General features: G+C 37.0%; 1 protein-coding gene and 1 long non-coding RNA gene across 8 annotated transcripts in view; one reads left to right on the top strand and one right to left on the bottom strand.

The window, feature by feature from the left end:
• LOC117082590 overlaps positions 1-24,459 on the top strand; it is a 47,662-nt gene extending 23,203 nt beyond the window's left edge. For 2 of the 7 annotated variants that reach the window (XR_004436693.1, XR_004436695.1), the window contains 4 exons: positions 13,984-14,112; positions 18,118-18,209; positions 20,236-20,374; positions 23,631-24,459. This is a non-coding gene — a long non-coding RNA (uncharacterized LOC117082590). Of the gene's footprint in view, positions 1-13,811; positions 13,875-13,983; positions 14,113-18,117; positions 18,210-20,235; positions 20,375-23,630 lie in introns of those variants that run through there. The other 5 variants (XR_004436690.1, XR_004436691.1, XR_004436696.1 and 2 more) reach the window with 3 other exon arrangements.
• The window catches only part of MALRD1 (MAM and LDL receptor class A domain containing 1), a 702,910-nt gene continuing 680,840 nt past the window's right edge, over positions 2,440-24,509 (bottom strand). Inside the window, 2 exon segments of the mRNA XM_033209380.1 lie at positions 2,440-2,760; positions 6,106-6,181. Of these exon segments, the coding sequence (XP_033065271.1) occupies positions 2,659-2,760; positions 6,106-6,181 (178 nt within the window). The 3' untranslated portion in view covers positions 2,440-2,658.

Below are 24,509 nucleotides of genomic sequence, written 5' to 3'. Positions count from 1 at the left end.
TGTGTGGCATTATTTCTGAGGCCTTTGTTCTGTTCCATTGGCATATATGCCTGTTTTGGTACAAGTACCATGCTGTTTTGGTCACTGTAGCCTTGTAGTATATTTTGAAGTCAGGTAGTGTGATGTCTCCAGCTTTATTCTTTTTGCTTAGGATTGTCTTGGCTATACAGGCTCTGTTTTGGTTCCACATGAAATTTAAAGTGGTTTTTTTTCTACTTCTGTGAAGAAAGTCAATGGTAGCTGGATGGGGATAGCATTTAATCTATAAATTACGTTGGGCAGTAATCATTCCACTATAAAGACACATGCCCACATATATTTACTGTGGCACTATTCACAAAAGCAAAGACTTGGGACCAACCCAAATGCCAGTAATTGATTGACTGGATAAAGAAAATGTGGTACATATACACCATGGAATACTATGCAGCCATAAAAAGAATGAGTTCCTGTCTTTTGCAGGGACGTGGATGAAGCTGGAAACCATCATTCTCAGCAAACTAACACAGGAACAGAAAACCAAACACCACACGTTCACACGCACAAGTGGGTGTTGAACAATGAGAACACATGAACACAGGGAGGGAACATCACACACTGGGGCCTGTTGGGGGATGAGGGGCTAGGGGAAGGAGAGTGTTAGGACAGATACCTAATGCAGATGAGGGGAAGAGGGGTTGATGGGTGCAGCAACTCACCATGGCACATGTATACCCATGTAACAAACCTGCATGTTCTGCACATGTATCCCAGAACTTAAAGTAGAATTAAAAAAAAAAAAAAAAAAAAAAGAGTACTCTCATCTCTGTTCTTTGTTGGTTTTCTGTCATTAACCTGTATTTGGGGCTCCTTATATGTCACGAATTCTCTCCATATCCCTGTGAAGCAGGTCAGTTGAAGTTGTAGAATAATCTTTATTATCTTTTGTGTAAGGAATTGCATTTTCCTACATTTTTCACATAGTAGCCTCAAGAGTTCTTTACTGTGACCATAGCTGAATTTTAATTCTATTCTTTTAAAAAGAATACTGTATGCTTAAGCAAATATGCTAAATCTATGTGGATAATATTAGCAGTTTTAAGCTAAAACAAATGCAACTTTCAAAAGCATCTATGTCCCACAATTCCAGGATTCAGACTGAGTCAAGGACAAGAACAACACCTGCTACTACTACTGACCTTTCCTCGTGTGAATATTTCCGAAATCAAAAACGTTAGTGTCAATATGAAAGCAGCAATTAGAAAAAGATAATACAGAGCAAAACAATAATGCATTCAAAAAATTAATTTAGATAAAATTTGAGATTTACTGCAAGATTGATGAGAAATAATATTTCCCCGCCAGTCTGTACTTTTACAAAAGGCACTAACAGAATAATGAAACTTACATGGCATACAACTGACTTTCTATTCTGCTTAGAAATGTCCCAGATAATCGAGTGGTAGTGACTCCCAGCTTTTTCTCCTCTTCAACCCCTTGAGGGCAAGGGCTGGGCAGATTGCTAATCCATTCTATCTAAATCCACTGAAGTGATTGCAGGGCACATTACTAGAGAGAGGAACATTCCTTTCCTTTAGATGCTTATTGCCGCCTAATAGATATAATCCCCTTCACCTTTCCTAACTTCAATTTCATTTAAGCACCTACAGTCATCTGCTTCACAAGGTGCTTCACAGATACTCTCAGCCCCAGGGGGTATAAGGGAAGGGTTCCAGCCAATCACGGTGGCCGCATTGCCTTCCAAGCAACTGGCTCAGCCTGAGCTCCATGTCTATGCTGGCCAATGCGAAGAGTGCTGTGGCGGGCAGTGCGTGGGGGAAGGGATTTTCCTGCTGGTCAAAAGTGAAAAGCAGAAAGAAATGGGCCTCTCTGCCTCCGAACTTTACTGCGAACACAACGATGCTGCAGCTCATTGTGCTGGAGCGCTCACCTAAGCTGTAGGGGACCTAGCCTGAGAGCACAGGCTGGGAAGTGAAACTCATCAACCGATGAGGTTCTTACTGGGGTCATGGAAGTGTTCCAATGACCATCCTAACAGGGGCTCCATCTCCTAATTTCCTGGTTTGTGGGGTAATGATTGCTACACAATTCAAGACGTTAGCTTGGGGAGTTTTCAGTTTCTTGCAGCTACAAGCTTCTTAACGCCTAGGTTTACCATTATTTTTATGTCTGTAGAAAAGTATTAATCATTTGAAAAAGGCAAGAATAGGCGGATAATTTATCACACTTTTTTTACAACATGCTGAAACAACTTATGATTATGTTGCCTTGGATTGCTGTGATTTGTCCATTTCTACCCGTGTGTATACCAAGTCAGTTCACCTGCGTTTCCAAGCTATACAGCAAAGAAAGAGCATTTTAAAACTTCCTTGTATTCAGAATCTGAAACAAATTGATTCATCATTTAAAAAAAGATGAAATCAAAGCAAAACAAGAAACTTGATTAAGTAGTAATTTTATTAAAATATTCAGATGTTCAGTGAAGATAAGGTACTGATTCTGATTCCATATAAACATTCCCTATATTCTGTAAGAAGATTCATTCATAAATGTTATAATTACACTGGCATTTAAAGCCTTTCTCTTTTTACCATTGTAGAAGATGAGTTTCTATTAGATTGTGGAGACTTCAATTTTCTAGAAACTACACATTTTGGATCAGACTTGGTCTCGATGCTGCTGTTTGAGATGATGTGACAGGCTGTCCAGGCTTCCTGATGTTGTGCCATAGAATGGATTTGAGAAGGAACAGACAGAACTCTGAAGACGAAAAACACATTTGAAAGGGTAGGATTTCAGGCATTAAAATAAGAAACCTCTTTAAAGATCACGCAGAATGCAGCAAAGGTCCTAATGGATTTTCACTGGAGTAATAACTAGAACATCCTTGACTCTTCCTCCAGCACTTACAGCCCGCACTGCTTGAGTTTCTGACACAAGCCTAGATTCCATGTATCCTGGGGTCCTCTGGACTTAGGCACCACTGCCTCACCTCTGGTGGGGTGGGGAAATGCAATGACCAGTATTTTGACTACTTCTTTCTCTGATGCTAGTTTCACTAAGCCTTCTGTATTGAATATAGTTAGGTTAGACAAAACAAAACAAAACCAATGACTTTAAGTATACAAAGCCATTTTATGTAAGTTTAAATGCCATTTCATTTAAGTTTCCTGTAAACTATAATTATATAGTTTACAGGAAAACCTAAAATTTGTGAAATTCTATAGGACAAGCAGTCTGGCTTCTTCAACAAATAATGTGCAAGGAAAAAAAAAAAATAAGAGAGAGAAAATAGAACCTAGAGATGAAAAGAGATTTAAGAGACATATCTACCCATTTGGATGCATCTACCTTCTAAAATTTCCGATTTTTAAAATATAGCAATAACAACAAAATCCCCATAGAAAACCTTTTACATTTTAATGAGGCAATTGGGGTAGGTTGAACAGTGAGTGTTTGATGGCCTCAAGACATTCTTGTTAAATGTTTAGGTATGATCCTGCCGTTATATTTTTAAAAGTCCTTGTCCTTTAAAAACACAACTGAAGTCTTTACGGTTGAAATTAAATGATATGAGATTTGTTTGAAAACCTTCTGGAGGGTGAGGAAATGGAGGGCAGTAGAGGTGAAACAGCAATGACCATGGGTTGATAGTCCTTGAAGCTGGCTGATGGGTACGTGGCAGTTGCTTACAATGAATATTGCCATGAATATTGGCATGAATTGCCAACGAATGTTGCCATGAATATTCTCTCCATTTCTGTATCAGAATGTGAGCGTTTTCTCCAAGAATTAAAAAAAAAAATAGTTTGAAGGATAGATTTAGAGAAGTCTATCTTTCTGATGATAGGGAAAGTAGACCTAGTTTGATTAATACAAAGTCATTTGCTTCTGAAACAATCGAAATCAAAATAGCCACACAGGCCAGGAGATGTGCCAGGATTTCTTCTTTAGCCATTCATAATGAAAGGAAAACAGAAAACGAAAAAGGAATTTTTCTTTTATCAAAATAGAAAATAAACATAAATCACTTCCGAGGTGCTCTCAAGTCATCCATTACGCCACCACACTCACACACAGTGGAAACCATCTTGAAAGCAGATTGAAAGGTGGGTCTTTGATGGAGACCCCTTCCTGTGCTTGCTGAGAAGTACAGATCTGAATGCAACAGAACCCATCTCAGTAGAAAGTAAAGAATCCATAACACCTACCGAGCCACTTTTTACTTACTACAAGTTTATGAGACACTAATATAAAAGATATAAAATTTAAAATATCTCACTTTAATTCCTTATCTCAGGTGTATCTTTCAGGCAGTAAAAGTTAAACTAAGTTGAGGATAAAAATATTAAATGTTCTGACCAGGTACAGTGGCTCACGCCTGTAATCCCAGCACTTTGGGAGGCCAAGGAGGGCGGATAACCTAAGGTCAGGAGTTCGACATCAGCCTGGCCAACATGTTGAAACCCTGTCTCACTAAAAATACAAAAATTAGCCAGTCATGGTGGCAGGCACCTGTAATCCCAGGTACTCAGGAGGCTGAGGCAGGAGAATCACTTGAACCCAGGAGGTGGAGGTTGCAGTGTGTCAAGATCATGTCATTGCACTCCAGCCTGGGAGACAAGAGTGAAACTCTGTCTCAAAAAAATAACAAATTTTCTTTCTCTAGTAAAAATGAAAACATATTTATATTATACCATCCTAGTTTGTCAAAAAGATATATTACATTTGTTTTCTTAAATATGTGTGTGTTTTTTATCCATGAAGTAGGTCTACCTTTTCATTTTTACTCTGTCTTACTTGTTGAATCATCTAAATTCATTTTCTCTGTGCTTTAGGAAATCGTTTACTTCCTGTTTTCATTCCTACCAAAACAATAATAAAAGTGTGTATCATATCATTATTGATTAAAACGCAAAAATGAAAAAGTCAAGTGTTTTGTTAGGCTTCGACCACAGCACTCAAGGCTCTTAAACTACTAGAAACTACCTGACCTGATACCTCATTTTCATAACCAAGAGCAAGATAAAAAACTATGACCTATTTTCATAAAGAAAAAGAATAATTAAAATTTTAGCTTTATATAATACTCACTTTATAAGGAGTGAATTTTATATAGCTCTAAAATCAGACGTAATAAAACTTTTATAGTTCAGAAGTGGTGTGTCATAACTAAATCTACTTTATATCCAGATGAAGTCTCATAACACTTACTTAAGAAAGGAATGAGAAAAATAAAAAGAAAGGAATGAGATGTTGATCAAAGAGTGCAAAGTTTTTGTGCAAGATGAATAAATTCTGGGGATCTAATGTATGACATCTCACTATAATACTGTGTGATATACTCAGAATTTGCTGAGAGATCCTCAGTGTTTGCAGCGTGCACACACACACACATACACACAGTTAACTATGTGAGGTGATAGATATTTTAAATACTTTTGTTGTAGTAATCACTTCACAATGTATACTATAGTAAAATATAATGTATACTTTAAACATATAAAAGTTGTATTTGTCAACTATACCTAAAAATGACTTAAAAATTAAAAAAATCTAAAAAAGGAACAAGAAAGGTTTTCCTTGCCATTTTCTCCCTGCTTATACAAATAAGGGATAGCCCCAAAAAGGTCCAAGGAAGATGTAATACATTCTCACTTCTTTTTTCTCTTCTAAGTTATCAGGTAATGGCCCTCACTAGTCACCCTAAATTTAAACAGAAAATAGAATGCTATCCTCTCTTTTGTTTTTGAAAATAAAATATGAAAGACATTCAATTAATAGTTACTATAAGTAACTGACTAATACTCTGTGGGTTAAACTGATATTTTCCAGATTTGTCAGCTCTTTTTGAGTATAAACAGTGACCACAATGCCGTTTAACAGTGAACTGATCTTACAAGCAGATTGAAACTGTCCTGAAATGGACAATTCTCATGGCATATTTGTAGAGACGGAAACTCCTTTCTACCCCCAATTGAAATAACTCCACTAAAACGTTTCTTTTAGTTATGACGTAGAAACATGTTCAAGCAACACTTGTTCAATGTGTGTGTGTGTGTCTGCATTTGTGTGAAATGATACAGTTCACACTTTGCCACTTACCTCTGTTTTCTCTGGGTTGCTCCAGTTCCCGTAAACTGGATTGACAAAGGCACAGTTACTACTTCCCTCGGTTTTCCTTAAAGCACACAGGCCATCAAAAAAATTAAAAAATAAAAAGTATTGACATTTACCATAGTACATTTTCAGGTTATTGTTTGTTAGAAACTTTTGAGACACGTTGTCTAGCCAGCACACTTATTTCCGTGAATGTATTACCATAAGTAAAGTTTGTTTGTTTTTTATTTTTTTTTTGCAGGACACCAAGGCAATCACATTCATGAAAGCAAATGTAATTTGTATTTAGATCCAAATAAACCCAGGCAAATAAAAGAAATGGCAAAAGTTAGTAGTCTGAATGTTGATTTCTTAAACTATTACTCAGTGCAAAGCGTCCAACATTAGAAAGAACAATGTAATATGAAGCTGTACTAGTGATAAAGGCCATCTTGAAGTCCTTGACACTGCAAAGTGCCAAACCACTACATCCTGAAGACTGTTTTCCATGACAGTATCTGTCATAAAGATCTGTAGCCCATGAGTCATAGTCTTTAACATTTTCATCAGCAAAGTTAAGTACAAGTGTTCTGAAAAGTTCTTTAGGGTAGTGTTTCATGAAAATCAAAAACAGCAAGCCCTTGGTAATATCACATATCAGACTAGATGTGCATAATTCACTATAATTAACTGGCCTTCATATGATTATTTTCCTTTTATACTTAAGAATTAATAGACTTATTAGAAGACACACAGCCCTGGACTACTTGGTGACAACTGATGAAGAAAAAATGTCCATCATAGGAACAACAAAAAATAACCAAAAACTAAATACACACACACACACACACGAAAGGATCCTATACCTGCCTGTGTATACATGCACACACACACACAATGGAGAATGGAAGACCAATTCCAGGATGATTGTTTTAAGGGCTTAATGACAAGAGTAACAAATATATAATGTATGATAATTCTATAATACAGTGTATAATGTATGTATAATATATATTTTTAGCCTGATCAGGATACAGTGAAAATTAATGTTTGTCAGTAATATAATTCTAAGTCCCAAAATAAAATGTACTAAAAAGGAAGCTCTTACTGATTGGATTTCTAAAAACAAATTGCCATAGGCATAACTGCCTATTGTCATCTACCAAACCACATGGTCCTTTTCAAAGAAACTGCAGCATCAGTGAGCCTAACAGTCTAATCTGGCTACTTATGTTTGGCTGGCAATATCTTTTCCCCGTGGATTCAGTGTCTTTTAAGCTTCCTGATCTCCACTGGCTTAAATATACAATAGATTAAATGTTTCACCCTCACTGCGGGTACATTTTGCTTATTGATGAATCGGGCCATTTGCATCTATTTTGTGGGTTATTCTTGAAAAAAGTCTGAACTGAGGCAACAAATATCTGTTAATTCCTTAAGCACTAATTGAATGCTTATTAGTTGCTCTGATTAATTTGAATAAGTTGTGTTTGACTCTTTGCCTTTACTTTGTTCAAGACTAGTCTACGTTAAATTCTTGGAGTAGTAATCTCAGTACACAGCAGGGTTAGTACATGAGCTGAGCCACGGATAATCTTGGAGTTGAGACTCGGTAGGGAGTGAAGTATCGTTTTGAAATGTATCAAAATACCAAAGCAGGAAAAATTGGACATGGAAGTAGGGATGATCAAAACAAAATAGAAATTAGGAACCAAGTAAAGATAAGACAGCCGCTGACACCGAGAGCTCAGAAAAATTAATAGAGGCTGAAATCAGGCATGAAATCAGGAAGCAAGAGGAAACCCAAACCACAGGGCTAGACAGGACAGATGGTCAAAGGCCGAGCATGCAACCAGGAGCTGAAGGGACCAGCTTGGCCGTCAGTCACAAGGATGTGAGGCAGAAGCAACACAAAAGATCTTGATATGAAGCAATTATTTTTGGTCTTAAACTGCTGGGACTCCAGATGACCCAGACCATGGTTGGCAGGCAGAAGCCAGGTAAATTTATATAATTCTCAGCCCTGTTAATTCAATTATTGAAGCTGCTTGTCTTCAGAAAGGCTTTTAAGTCTAAAATAATTTTCTATTAAAATGAAAAAACAACATTTGAAGGTGCCTGGCCTTCAAGATTTGGGTAACTACAAAGAAGGAAGATATTTAAGAGTAAGGGTGTGGAGTTGTAATAAAAGAAGAAAGAGTTTCAGTGTGAGTATTGGGAGGTAAGCAATGGCAAATCCTTCCTACTGCAACTTTTGTTTTTTCGTAGTCTCAAATTGCTTTTATTTTTCCCAGATCAAAGATACATCTCCCATTCTTGAAAATCCCTAGATTATTAGACTTACATTTTAATGTCTTTCCTATTTATTTATAAGGTAAACTATTATACACACCGTCCACAGATTCTTCCACGAAGGAAATTGCTAATGTCACTCTACACATTTACTATTTCAAGTTCAATACTATGATTTTCCATCTTCATCATCTATGTCAATTTGATATTCAAATACAGGCAATTTTAGTTAGAATGATGGATCCTTACATGAGGGAAATCAAATGTTTGTTTCATTGTAAAGTTTTTGGCCAGTTCTGAAACTCAATGGTGTAATGAAGAGTCTTCATCAGGCCAAAAAAAAAAAAAAAAATGCAATGTTTGACTTACTGTATTTGTCAATATGCTGGTAGCTCTTAAGGAGGAGTTGATTTTTTTCCCCCCTACCAATGAATAAATGAGTTGTAAGAATTGAGGTTCTAAAGAATATAACCACCTCTAGGAATAATGATGATAAAGGAACTGACTTAGAATTTTTGAGTAGAGGAAAGGAAGTTGCACGGATCATACAAGTTTTTTTCCCTTGACTTATGCATTCACATAAATTAAGTTTATCTTAGATCCATTATGTGCAGATACCGTGCGAAGTGGAATTCTGAATGTGCGACAAGAGACATATGTCAGTGCAAAACTAAGATAATTCTGATGGCAATTTCCAATTCTAATTTAGTGAGCATATTTATAGTTCTAATGCAATTCACTTATTAACTGACAACATTGTTTTAGTGTTGATAAAAGCATGGAAGTGTTTATAATAGTCTGAAATTATGACAAATGGGAAGGAAGAAAAAAAGAATAAAACAAAGACCAATCTATGTTACATCCAATAAACATGACTTTGAGGGGAATGTTTTACATTTTTATTTTTAACAGCTTTATGGAGCTATAAATCACATGCCATACAATTCACAAACTTAGATACAATTCAATGGTTTTCAGTCATGTTACTTTTATTAATTTGTAATTAAGAGTGGTAACCTATATATCACATAAAATTTGCCATTTTAACCATTTCGAGTATACAACTCAATGCCATTAATTCCATTCACAGCGTTGTGCTACCATTACTACTATTTCCAAAATGTTTTTATCACTCTGAACTGAAACTCCATGGCCGGTAAGCATTAACACCCCATTCCCGTCCAACCAGTCCCAGGTAAACTCTGATCTACCTTCTGTCTCTAGGCTCTAGGTACCTCATCTAAGTGGAATCATACAGTATTTGTCCTTTTGTGTTTGACTTATTTCACTTAGCATAATGTTTTCAAGATTCATCCATATTGTAGCATGTATCAGAACTTTAATCATTTTTATTGCTGAATAATATTCCATTGGATGTATATGCCACATTTTGTTTATTCATTCATCTGTTGATGGAAATTTGGGTAGTTTCCATCTTTTGGCTATCGTGACTAGTGCTATGGTGAACATTGCTGTATGAATATCTGCTTAAGTCTCAATTTTGATTCTTCAAGGTGTGTAACTAGGAGTTGAATTCATGGAACACTTGGTAATTCTTTTTTAACTTTCAAGGAACTACCAACTGTTGATAGTGCTGCACCATTTTACATTCCCACCAACAATGTGAGGGTTTCTATTTCTCCTCATCCTCATCAACACTAGTTATTTTCAGTTTTTAAATTATTATTATTATTGCTATCTCAGTGGAAGTGAATGGTATCTAATTGTGGTACTGATTTTCATTTCCCTAATGACTAGTGATGTTGAACATCTTTTTATGTGCTTATTGACTATATGTAATCTTCTTTGAAGAAATGACTATTCTAGTCCTTTGCCCATTTTGAAATTGGGTTGTCTTTTTGTTCTTAAGTTGTATGGATTTTTATATATTCTTGATATTAAACTTTTATCAGTTACATAATTTTGAATATTTTCTACCATTTTGCAGATTGTCTTTTCACTTTCTTGATAATGTCTTTTGTTGCACAAAAGGTTTTGATTTTGATAAAGTCCAATTTACTTATTTATTTTTTGTTGTTGCTTGTGCTTTTGGTGTCATATTTAAGAAAGAATCAATTTCCAAATCCAAGACCATTAAGATTTACCACTCTATTTTCTTTTAAATGCATTATGGCTTTAGCTCTTACATGTAGCTCTTTGATCCATTTTGAGCTAATTTCTGTATGTGGTGTGAAGTAGGGGTTCCATCTGCATTCTTTTGCATGTCAAAATCCAGTTGTCCCAATGTCATCTATTGAAGAGACTATTTGTTCCCCATTGGATGGACTTAACATCTTTGTCAAACATCAATCATGATACATGTATGGGTTTATATTTGAATTTACAATTCAATTCAATTCATTTCAGTTGATCTATACGTATGTTCTCATGCCTCATGCCAATACCACACAGTTTTGTTTACTGTGTTTTTGTAGTAAATTTTAAAATGGGGAAGTTTGAGTTCTCCAACATTGTTTTGGCTATCTGGTACCCTTGCAATTTATAAATTTGAGAAGAGGTTTTTCATTTTTGCAAAAATGGCTGTTAGAATTTTCTATAGAGATTGTCTTGAATCTGTAGTTTGCTGTATTAGTCTGTTCTCATGCTGCTGTGAAGAAATACCTGAGCCTGGGTAATTTAAAAAGGAAAGAGGTTTAATTGACTCACAGTTCCACAGGGCTGGCGAGGCCTCAGGTAACTCACAATCATGGCACAAGGGGAAGCAAACATGCCCTTCTTCACACAGTGGCAGCAAGAAGTGCAGAGCAAAAGGGGGAAAAGCCCCTTATAAAGCCATCAGACTTTGTGAGAACTTACTCACTATCATGAGAACAGCAGCATGAGGGTAAGCACCCCCATGATTAAATTACCTCCCACTAGGTCCCTCCCATGACTTGTGGGGATTATGGAAACTAGAATTCAAGATGAGATTTGGGTGGGGACACGGAGCCAAACCATATCAGTTGCTTTAGTTAGTATTAACATCTTGACAATATTGTCTTCCTTTCTGTGAACTTAGTGTGTCTTTCCATTTAGTTAGGTCTTATTTAATTTCTTTCAATAATGCTTTGTGATTTTAAGTGTATAAATCTTTTACCTCACTGGTTAAATTTATTCCCAGGTATTTTATTCTTTTCGATGCTATTATCAATAGAACTGCCTTCAAGATTTCCTTTTCTGATTGTTCATTGCTGGTATGTAGCAATACAACTGATTTTTGAGTGTTGTTTTTATACCTTGTAACTTCTCTGAATTTGTTTATTTGCTCTAGTAGCTTTCTTGTGGATTCTTTGGGATTTCTTATATAGAGAATCATGCCATTTGTGAATACTGAATTTTACGTCTTCTTTTCCAATTTGAATGCCTTTTACTTCCTTTTTTTGCCAGTTCCTCTGGCAAAAGTTTATTTTTGATAACCGCATTTATCCCTAGCTAAGTGGGGCTATAAAACTTCCTTAATATAAACAATTTTAAAGCTAGTGTATAGGAAAATTATTATGGCAATGTTTGGACAGTTTCAGGGTAGAGTCTGATTGCCACTTAAAGTGAACATCTTTAGACTAGCTAAGTGAATAAACCTTTATCTGGGTTGAAAGGAAACAAAGGTGACAGTGAGACTAGCTGTCACGCCAAATGCTGACGTGTCTACGACAGTGACAGCACAATGTTCCTGCTGAGAGGCCTGTTCTTCAAAATGAACATCCTTTTACACACGTTGCAAGTTTGTTAATTTTTAACATACACTTTTATAATTTGTTTTACTGAGTGTTTTCACTTTATTTACTAAATTGATTGCCATTTTTGGTGATAAATGAGTGATTTAATTTCTTTATGTTAACTACAGACATGTGTTTGTTTTTGTTTTTGATTTTCCCCCCCAATTTACGAGTAAGTCACTTGGTGTGTCTGTAAAACTGCTCCTGCTGCGTAGTGAAATTCACCAAACACCAAGTTTCCACTACCATCTCATGGGAGTAACACTGTTACAATATGTTCATATTTAAAATTAGGTTTAGAAAATATTCAAAGAAAAATGAGCTCAAAAGTTTAACTTTTTTTATTTTTTATTTTTAGTGACAGAGTCTCACTTTGTTGCCCAGGCTTGTATACAGTGGTGTGATCACAGCTCACTGCAGCCTTGAACTCCTGGGCCCAAGTGATGCTCTGGCCTCAGCCTCCTGAGTTGCTGGGACTATAGGTGCATGCCAACACACCTGGCTAATTTTTAAATTTTTTTGTAGAGATGGGGTCTTGCTATATTGTCCAGTCTGGTCTTGAACTCAAAATTCCTGACTTCAAGCAATGCTCTTGTCTTGGTCTCCTAATGCACAGGGATTATGGGTGTGAGTCACTGTGCCTGACATGAGCTCAAAATGTTAGCACAGATTTTTTTAAGTGAAAGGGAATACCATTTGTGAGGGTCATGGATGATTATTTTCATCGTATCTTGGTGGATTGTGTTATAAAACCTCAGTGTCGAAACCTGTCCACGTGAAAGTATGAAGAATCATACTGTCTGAAATTAGGATAATTACAATGTAGGTGTCAAATGATCTTAATGGATAAACAAAATAATTTATCTATCAAAAGGTATTTTCTCTGTATTTCTTGTGTAGAGGCGTTGGTCCTCGTGCTTCCATGAGGGAAATGATTTCTAGACATTGTAAGATGTCAGACAATATCCTAAAATCTGAGACACAATTGTCATGAGTTAAGTGCCTGAAAGGAATTGATGCTCTCCAATGTGGTAACTCACTCCTTCAGATGGTGGAAAGAGAATTTCTTAATGTTACTTATCATTTTTCTTATTTACTTATTGACATTCACCCAACATGTCTAGGACACATACTACGTACCAAACGTTGCACTGGGTCCTAGATTTACAAAGTTGATTAGTATACGGCTCCTCCCTCTAGAGCTTTTCAGAGGGTGGCAACTGCTGGTTTCTGCCCTTAGATGAAATGCCGTGTTTATAAAGTGCTTATCACAAGTAGGTGCCTACCGATAGTTGAGTGCCATTCTCTTCACCTTCTTTCCTTATGCTTTCCTCCTTTTGTCATTTATATCTTCTTTTAAACTTCCTGCTTCTTTCTCCTGACCCCCAAATTTGTGAAATGAAAGGACATTGGTATAAAGAACAATAATAAGGAGGTGTCAAAATTAATAATCACGGTATTACTTTGAACTTTTTCCACTTTTTTTTTTTTTTTTTTAGAGATATGGTCTTGCTCTGTCACTTAGGCCATAATACAGTGGCATGATCCTAGCCCACAGCAGCCTCCAACTCCTGCAACTCCTGGGCTCAAGAGATCCTCCTGCCTCAGCCTCCTGACTAGCTGGGACTACAGGAATGTGCTATCACACCCAGCTAATTTTTTAATTTTTTGTAGAGATGACAGCTCACTATGTTGCCCAGGCTGGTCTTGAACTTCTAGCCTCAAGCAATCCTCCCACCTCAGCCTCTGAACGTGCTGGGATTACAGGTGTGAGCCACCATGGCTAGCATTACTTTTAATTTAAATAAAATAGATTTATTAATTTAGAGCCTAGCAAGAACCTTTGCAATCATCTTGTCTCTGTCTTCTATTACAGATGGAGCAACTGAGATTCTTCCCCAACTAGACTCCAAGTCCTATGAGGGATAAGGAACATGTCTGGTTTCCTCATCTCTCTGTTACAGCACCTTGTGAATGCCTGGAAGACAGTAGGAATCAACTGAGTGTTTGTAGAAAGAATAATGATAATTGTCTATGGTCTAAAGGTTTAGTGATGAAATGAAGTCCATTAACTTCTCTCTGCTTATTTCCACCCTCAATGATATATTTCCTCAACCCCCACGGAGGAAAGACAATTCATTTGTTACTATTGTTCAATAGAGCCATGTTTGTATGTAGCTTCCTGTTCTGCTTAGCCCAAGACATTAAGTGGGTCAGGAGTAACTTCTGCCCTCTGTTTTTTATTTTGTTTTGTTTTGTTTTTCTTTTTCCATTCCTTTTTCACCTGTTTAAGTGGCAGCCCAGAGTAGCTTGGAGGCTTCCCTGAAGATGAGCAGAGTACACTAGATTAGGCATGGCCTTTCTATTTATTTCTACTATGGAGAAAATGAAAAAGCTATATGGCTGGAAAAGAAAAATCACCTGAGTACTAATTTGTTATTTTACAATATTTGAAAAATAAAGACCTGTGTTCCTCCTATGTATTTCTTTTAAACAATGAGGGGTATGGAATATCTATGCATAAACATCAAGGTCTTCAAGTGAATTTTCAGGCTGTGAAGAGTTTGATTTGTTACTACTAGGGAGAGATGTTTCCCAACCATAAAAATGCATGTGACTTTTTTTTTAAAGGATGCATCTAAATTATGAAAGACAATAATTTCACTGGTGGAAATAGAATTCATTTATTCTGGAGTCATGCCTATTACATTTTATTTTGTTTAGCGTAATTAATGGTGAATCTGAGTTGTCCCAGGGAAGTAAATCTTAATTTTCCTCTTCCTACTTCCACCTCTCTCATTTTAAAGTCTTCAATTAGTTTTCCCCAAATGTTTCCAGTCTTAAAAGATTTAAGGAATTTGAAGCCTTTCCCAATGAACTAATCTTCCAGATAAAAGGAAAATACAATACAGCATTCCAATAAAAATAAAATATTCCTGGGTTTGATTTTAATTATACCTATTTTTAATGTTCATTAAATGTATTTCCCTCTGCCAAGAAGAGATCTTTTTAGAAATGTTTGTTTCTTAACCAGGGTACTGTTTTCTTCTTCTTCTTCTTCTTTTTTTTTTTTTTAACTTTGTCTCATCCTAAAAATCAATGGGCAATGTTCTTTAATTTTTTTTTCTTCCCTGGCTTTATAACCTAAGGAAATAGGTTTTGTGGTTTGTTTACTTGTTCATTTTCAACTTGCAGTAATCATAAGAGATTGGTGCCCTGTGTTTCCTATGTAACTCTCAGTCTCAAATGATTCAATGTATCATCTTTCTTTTCTCAAAACCTTAAAGTGTTATTTTACACCTGCTCTCTGATCATTTACAGTCCATTTTTTAGCCTGTTCGAATAAACTTGTTTTTTCAAGGAAAGTAATCATAAATTTTAATTTTAGGCACTATTTTGTCCTTTTTGTAATAAAGACTGATTTATAGCATGTTATAAAAACAATAGCACAGTAAAACAACCTAAAACAGATAAGAAGTAGGTAGGAAGTTGGAGAAAGTGAATCTGAGAACAGGAAAATAGAATTGAGGCAAAGGTAACAAGATGGACAGTTCATGAAATGGCTATCATAGGAGTATGTATATTTATTAGAGGCAGGATGCAACTTAGACTTTAAGATTCTAGAAATCAAATTTAAGCAGGACAATCAATTACACAGGCTATAATTTCAAAAAGAAACAAACAAACCAGATGCTTAGAAGCACTTTTTCTCTAACTCAAGAGATAAAGCATTTATTGTATGGATCCTGTTACTGCAATCTAATGTTACAAAGTAACAAGTTCCTAACCACGGTATTTTAGGAAAATCAGCAAAGGGTTACACTAGGTTGTTTCAACAAATACTTTTCAAACATCAAGCTGAAACGATGCCAAGATGTACTTCAGTAAAAGTGTTGGCAAGGAGGGAGGGGAGATTTTACGGAGATCTTGAAGCGCAACAATGCCTTAGAGAGTTTGATTTTGGGGGCATTTTCATATGTTCATGTTTATCATAAAAAAGTCAACACCAAGCTTATAATTTATAGTGCATCATTGCAGTGTAACACATTAGATCTGTTATAGAAGTCTACAGGTAGAAAAATGACTTTGTGCACAAGGTAGTAGAAGGTAATAGAAGAAATGGGTTGAGTCTATGAAGTCAACCTATTCTTACTGAGTGTACACTCCCATAAAATACCATGTTATCTGACCACTGCAGAGAGAGAGAGAGAGAGAGAGAGAGAGAGAGGAGAGAGAGAGAGAGAGAGAGAGAGAGAGAGAGAGAGAGAGAGAGAGAGAGAGAGAGGAATTATAAGAGAATGTAAATCGCAAACTATCTAATGGTCTCTATTCCTGTCAAATGATGATTTTTTTTTTCTAATAAACAATCTGGAGGAAAAGAAAGAAAGAAAAGAAGCCAATTTGAAAAAGCAAGGATACACTAAGGGGAAATGTCTATGAGCTCACATTTTCATTCCAACTCCTCGTTCATTTCAGGAACAAACTGAACCAAATGTTTGGGTGAAAAAGTTCACAAAGAACTGGGTTTGCAAACACAACCAGAAATGCCACAAAAGGCAGAGGAAAAGATTCATCACCCAGGGTCACAAAACCAAACAATTGGAACACCAAATTTTGCTAAACTCATTCACATGATACAGCAGCTGCTTTATTTTTCTTCCACTCTTTTCGGGCAGGAAATAAATATGCTGACCACAAAACCGTCACTGTTTAAGCAGTCTTGCTGTGGCAGAGCATTTTAATGGGAACATGCCCAGGAATATGGAGGCAATTAGTAGGAATAAAGCTGACCCAGGTTTCTGTAACTTAACCTTAAAGAAAACCCAGGCTGCCAATGGGAGCTCCGTCTTCACTCCACTTCTCAAGTGCAGTGTTAGCAAATTCACAACCATCTAATAGAAACCATATGCTTAGCAGAAAGTTCCTTTGGAAATATATTTGATAGTGTGTGTATATATATATATAATATATATATATATATATAATATATAATATATATAATATATATAATATATATATAATATATATATATATATTTTTGGACAGTGTCTTGCTCTGCTGCCCAGGTTGGAGTGCAGTCATGGGATCATAGTTTGACCTCCTGGACTCACGCAATCCTCCCTCCGCCGCCTCTTGGGTAGCTAGCACTACAGCCATGTACCACCATGACCAGCTAATTTTTTTTTTGTTTTGTTTTGCCGAGATGAGCTCTTGCTGTGTTGCCTTGAGCTCCTGGACTCAAGCAATCCTCCTGCCTCGGCCTCACAAAGCGCAGGGATTACAGGCCTTAGACACAATGCCTGCCCTAACAGCACATTTGAAAAATCTGTCTTGACCTAGTAAAATTATTGGAGTCAGTCTTTAGGTAATAATTACAGAGAAAGACAAAAATGCATATAGAAAAACGTTCATCATAAATTATCAATAATAATGAAAAATTAGATGCAAGCTCAATGTCTAATAGGAGAATGGTGAAATGATGATCCATGTACTTGACACATCAACCTTTTCAAGTCATACTTTAAAGAATATTTAGTGGTATAGGGCTATGATATGGTTTGGATATTTGTCCCCTTCAAATCTCATGATGAATTGCGATCCCTAATGTTGGAGGTAGAGCCTGCTGGGACCTGACTGCGTCATGGGGGCAGATCCCTCAGGAAAGGCTTAGCGCCATATCCCCTTGGTGATGAGTGAGTTCTTGCTCTGAGTTCATGCAATTTGGTTGTTTAAAAGTGTGTGGGACCTCCTTTCAGTCTCTTTCACTCTTGCTCTTGCCACATGATGTGCTTGCTTCTGCTTCGCCTTCTGCCATTAGTAAAAAAGCTCCCCGATTCCTCCCCAGGAGCTGAGTAGATGCTGGCATCAAGCTTCTTCTACAGCTTGCAGAATTGTGAGCCAATTAAAACCCTTTTCTCTATAAATTATCCAGCCTCAGCTTCAAGTATTTCTATTTCTCCTTCTTTCTTAAATAATTGATTGATTTTTTTTTTTTTTTGCTATATTGCAGAATGAAATGGGTCAGCAACTGACATACTGCATAAATCAGTGAACCAATATTTTCTAAATGTAACATGCACGATCCTACAGAATCACACATAGGTAAGTGATTCATTCAAAGTGAAAAATAGACCAGTGAATTTTTAATGTAACGGTTCAAAAATTCTATGGATATGGTTTCAGATTCTGCATTACAATTGTATTTTAAGAAACCACCCCATGTAAAGTTTTGGTGTAATAAAAAGTATCAATAATTATCTCAAAAGCTAGTAAAATACACCTTCTGTATTTTTCCATTCTTGCATTGCTATGATGAAATACCTGAGACTGGGTAATTTATAAAGAGATGAGGTTTAATTGGCTCACAGTTCTGCAGGCTGTACAGGAAGCATAGTGGCTTCTGTTTCTGGGGATGCCTAAGGAAATAAACAGTCAAGTGGAAGCAAGCACGTCTCACATGGCTGGGGCAGGAGCAAGAGAGAGTGGGGGCAGGTGCCATACAGCTTTAAACAAACAGATCTCACAACAACTCACTCACTATCAGTAGAACAGCACTGGGGGGATGGTGCTAACCCATTAATGAAAACTCTGCCCCCATGATTCAATCACCTCCCACCAGGCCCCACCTCCAACAATGGGGATTACAATTTGAGCTGAAGTTTGGTGGGGACACAGATCCAAACCATCTCACCTCCTTTGTAAAAATACGTATCTGTGTGAGGTTGAATGTGGTTCATATATTTCAACAAATCAAGATAATGGCTTTAATGCAGACATGGATATAAGAATCCCACACTAGCTCTCACGAAAGGTTTGTTTTAGTTGGAGTAGTGATATGATTTGGATGTCTTGTCCCCTTCAAATCTCATGTTGAAATGTGAGCTCCAGTGTTGGAAAGTGGGCCTACTGGGAGGTTTGGGCCATGGGGGCAGATCCCCTGTGAAGGGCTTAGTGCTACCCTTGCAGCAATGAGTTCTCACTCTATGAATTCATGAGAGATCTAGTTGTTTACAAGAGCACAGCACCTCCTCCCTCTCTCTCGATCACCCTTGTCATGTGATGCGCCAGTTTCCCCTTCGCCTTCTGCCATGATTGTAAGTTTCCTGAGGCCTCACCATAAGCAGATGCTGGCATCATGCTGTTTGTACAGCTTGCGGAACCGTCAGCCAAACAAACCTCTTTTCTTTATAATTACCCACCCTCAGGTATTTCTTTATAGCAATGCAAATGGACTAATACAAGTAGCTTTGTTCTACTAAGCACTAGGGGTTCAAATATCAATAAATATTTATTTATTTGGCTAACATATACTTTTCCTTTGATAAATTTTTGCTAGTTACCTGTTCTGGAAATATTTTTTTCTCTCTCTTTCTTCAACAAATGTGATACCTCAAAGCTCCACAGTTGGTAAAGTTCACTTTTAAATAGAATGTTATATTTCATATATATATATATATATATGAATGTTACATTTCATATATATGTATACATACACCATATACTTTAAATATACAAATATGTTTTCATAATAGGTTATAATGGATATCTTGTCACTTAAAAAGCTATTAATAAATATAATTGTATATATTTCTTAGTTTAATTTCATATATGGTAAGTCTTGATAGGTATAAACCACCCTAAGAAAACTCGTTGGGGTCTTCAATAAGTTTTAAAGGTGTGATAGTATGTTTAGACCAAAATGTTTGAGAATGGTCAGTATAGGGAAATAAGGAGAAATAAATTTCATAGCAATTTCAATTTTAAGAGGAAAGACTGCATGTACATATTTATACACTGATAAAAGTTCAAAAGAAGATACATCAAAATGTTAACACTATGTAACTCTAGGTGATGAGATTAATTAACATTTTAAATTCTTTTAAACCCATGTAGTTGGATTTCCCAAGTTCTATTTATGTGTCAGTTGTGCATTGGAATCTCAGGGTAGGGGTGATAGTTTCACAATTTGGAAAGATCGCAAGATGTGTCCCCAACTTGAGCTCCCCACCTCCACCTTGCCCACACACCTTGTAGGACATTTGCCTAAATAAAAGATGAGATCTGCATGCCTCATGATTTTCATGTTCCCTGTTTTGCTGATTCCCCTCTTTTATCATCTCTTCTCAAGCTACCTCCTAGCCCTGCAGTACTACTCACCGCTTTTTGGATGTGTCACATTGATACGGCAGGGGACAGGGAAGAGCTGGGTAGAGAAGGGCAGGTCCCTGGCCAGGGCTCCACCCCCAGGACTGTGCCAACGGACCTAGGTGAGGACAGACATTTCTGTTTTCTTGCCCAAATGTTGCATTTCCTAGACCATCCTGGCCTGCCAAGCCCCCATCCTGTGCCTATAAAAACCCCGAGACCCTAGCGGGCAGACACACAAGCAGCTGGATGTCGAGAGGAACACACTGGTGGAAGAATACCCAAACAGACGTCAGCAGAAGCCAGTAGACGCTGGCAGGCCGACCAGCAGAACGAGGCGGAGTTTGGCCGGGGTGGTTGGAGGGGAGCCCGGCCACTGGGCAGTCCTACTCCAGGGGAAAACCACCTTCCCAATCCATTCCCTTCCGGTTCCATTATCTGAGAGCTACCACCACTCAATAAAAACCCTTGCACCCATCCTCCAAGCCCAAGTGTGACCCGATTTTTCCAGTACACCAAAGCAAGAATCCGGAAAACAGAAAGCCCTCTGTCTTTGCCATAAGGCAGAGGGTCTAATTGAGCTGGATAACACAAGCCGCCTACAGACAGCTAAACTGAAAGAGCATACTGTAACACACGCCCACTGGGGCGCTGTAAAAACTTAACCCTAGACACTGCTGTGGGGTCGGATCCCCACAACTTGCCTGTCTGCATGCTCCCCCTAGAGGTTCGAGCAGCGGGGCACTGACGGAGCGAGACCCACACACCCATTGCATGCTCTGCAAGAGGGATAAGGGGACTTTTCCCACTTCAACATTTTTCTTAACTCTTGCATTTGCTTTTGAATGCCTTTCTCATTGGCCAGAACCTTTGCCAACTCCGGAGTCAGACTGACCACTTCTCTGAGCGCCACTGTGCATTGTGCATTTTACCATGAGGATGAGTAGTACTTTCTCTCCTTGCAATAAAATATTTTTCCAACTAGATTGCTCCATATGCAAACTCACTCTACTTTCCTTATTATATTCTCTTAGACATATAATCTCTTGGGTTGCAAATGAATGGCAATACCGCTGTCTTTGTGATTGCCCTTAGCAGCCACCTAACGACTTGCTTCTTAAATATTTTTCAGACAATTAAAAGTTGACAACCTATGTAAGAATCTGTCCAGAAAAACGGACTTAGTGGCATCAACTTATTTACATTCATGTCTCTTGAAGATTAACTTCCCATGGGTGGAGCCAAACTCTTTATTTTCCCAGCTTGCTTAGGAAACATTATTTGAGCTCCAACTATATGCCTTATCCCCTACCACAGAGCTACTCAGAGTGTGGTTTATGTATGGTTTTGGTCTTATCTGCATATGGTTCCAGGATCAGAAAAGTATAAGAACGGAGAATATATGTTTAGAAACATTCATAGCAATTTGACAGAGTAATTTTATGTCTGTTGATGATAAGAATAAGAAAGTCGGACTAGTATTTTTTGTCTTTTTATTTCTTGTCTCTTTTTTTGTGTGTGGTTTTAAGGACTGAATAGTTTAATAGGCAAGAAAGAAGGAAGAAGGCAGAAGGAAGAAGACAGAGACAGAGGGAGGGGGCTCCTCTAAAGCCAAAAGAGGAGACCCCCTCTTTATTTCTTTTTTCTAAGAATTCTTTTTTATTATATTTTACAAAACATTGGTATATAATGGATTGGAAACAAAAACAAAAACAGAGCTGTTCCTTCAACACACATCATTTGAGTGGCTCTGTTCTATTGGCACAGACATGAGTAAATATTGACCTACCTGGTTGACTTCTGTTTTTCATTCAACATGATTTTGCTAGCTATCTCTTCGAAAAATATTCTTTTATCTTCCTTTCCCCTTAAGAATGTGATATCTCCAAATTTCCACGGTTGGAAAGGTCCAGGTACTGTCTAACCTTCTCTGACCAGAAGGAAACATTTTTTTCCTTGCAAATTACTCTATATGAAAACTCACTATAATTTTCTTATTGGATTATTTTAGACCCATAATCTGTTTAATTGAAAACTAATTCAATGTTGAAGTTAATTATCAGCTTTCATGATTTCCCTTAGCAATCACCTAGCAGCTTCCTTTTTCCTAAATATTTTTAGACGATTTAAACTTAATAGCCTTATGTAAGAATCTGTCTAGAAAAATGATCTTATTTCATTATGACTCCTGAATATCCACAAATTCCTTCACATATATCTCACTTTGGGTTTATTAATACATTTAAACTGTTCTGAATCTATGAACAATTTCAGCTTTCAGGACAATGGAAACATTGAAAAAGGCAATAAAACTGCATTTTCTTGTAGTTATTTTTAAATACCCTATTTAAAAACAAATTATAGGCATACAAAGATACAATTAGGATTTTGTTTGGTTTCTTAAAAGTGATCTTTCTCTATTAAACTCCTAGTCAATTGCCCACCATTTTTTCATCCACGACCTGTGTTCTGTTCACACTAACCATGCAATTCTGAAGCTGACTCAAGTGTTTCATAGAGCTGATGTTTATGGTTTCTTTGACTAAACATAGAAATTGATATTTGTCTTATTTGAGTTCCTTTCTCAGGAAACCAACCATCAGGCCTCCCAGATAGTATAGAGGACCTGAAACTCATCAGACCACTGGATCTGGACAGTGAGATGTCAGACCCCTCACCCATTACAATTTTCCAACTGACCACCTGTTCCCTGTTGACCAGCTCCTCTTCCTTACCCCTCTCTAATTCCTGTTTTCTCATAGATGGTTATATTTCTTCTCCACTAATCCCTGATTTTAATTGGTCAGGGAGATGGATTTGAGGTTGATCTCCCATCTCCTTGGCTACAGTACCCCATTAAAACCTTCTTCCCTGGCAATACTTGTTGTCTAAGTGATTGGCTTTCTGTGCAGTGAGCAGCAGGGCCTAGACCAAACCCCTGGTGTTTCAGAAACAATTCCCTATCACAGTCTGTGCCATACACATGTACACAGGCTGCTCTATTTTGGGGATGGTCTTCTTTGACACTTGGTAGATTTCAATCCATGAGTCCAGGTTGGAGTGATACAGCACCTCTGCAGCAACGCTTTCTCAACCTTCCATAGTACCATTACCTTCAAACCAAAGACTGTCTCTCCTCTCCCAGTGCTTTCTATGAAGTGACTGTATATGTTTGATATATGCTTACTGCAGTGCTGAGATTATTTGCTTTTATATATACCTCCTCGATTAGAGTATAAACTACTATTTATTCTTATATTCCTAGCCCCTAACACAGTGACTAGCAAATAATAAGTGCTTAACAGATGTTTGCCAAAAAAAAAAAATAAGAATGAATTGCTAAGAGTTTCTGATTTATGTGTTTCTTTCTTTGAAAAGATGAAAATAAACTGGTCTTTGAAGAACTTTGATTCATTAGTGAGCTTGAAAACCAAACACAATAAACAGATTGTGGAAGTTGGAAGAGGGTCCCTAAGGATGCATTTAAGAAGAAATGATGTGACAGAAGATTTGAAAGTAAAAAAAGAGTCTATCAGGATAAGATAAGAAAGCAATTATTAAACAAAAATTAAGAAGCCGATCTCCCTCTCAAGTTTCTAACCTTCGGTAACATGATTGATTCACACTAGTCAAAGGTGCCAAATATATTTGCTGCATGCCATTGGAAAACTACATAACTTAAAACCAATAAAGCACCTCACTTCTCTTTACTGTCTTTCTTCATTTACCGAAGTCACCTCTTTTAAGAGCCATCTCTGATTTGGTTATAGCACATTCATCTACACTGATTGCTTGTACAAGGAAACAGTGCAACCCAGAAATGTCAGAGACTGAAAGGTTGTCTTCTTGCTGTGTAAGATTTACTGTGAACAGAGGGAGGATGCTGAAAAATGCTACAACCGTCGCTTCAGGGACAGTCTCTGCCAAACAGAGATATACTGACGAAATGATAATGGTGAAATAGCTGTCAGACCAAATAATTAGAATATGGAGCTGTAATACAGTAAAGTAGCCTTCATATATTTTATACAGTTTGTATTGTTCTATAGATTGTTTGGACTTTGTGTCCAATGAAAATGGATTAAGAACAACCTGGGATACTCAGCAATAACAACACACAAACATGTGTATACACACCAATGAAGCTTGCATTATTCAATAAAAGTGTTCCTGATACATTGCATGTAAACTGATTTTGTATGGTCAAATAATATCTTAAATGATGAAGGAATTCATTAAATAAATATGAGGTATTAG

Source organism: Trachypithecus francoisi, unplaced genomic scaffold (genome assembly GCF_009764315.1).
Source record: "Trachypithecus francoisi isolate TF-2019V2 unplaced genomic scaffold, Tfra_2.0 Lachesis_group9, whole genome shotgun sequence".
Lineage (NCBI taxonomy): Eukaryota > Metazoa > Chordata > Mammalia > Primates > Cercopithecidae > Trachypithecus > Trachypithecus francoisi.
Note: the sequence above shows the minus strand (reverse complement) of the source record. Positions and strands in the feature narration are given on the sequence as shown.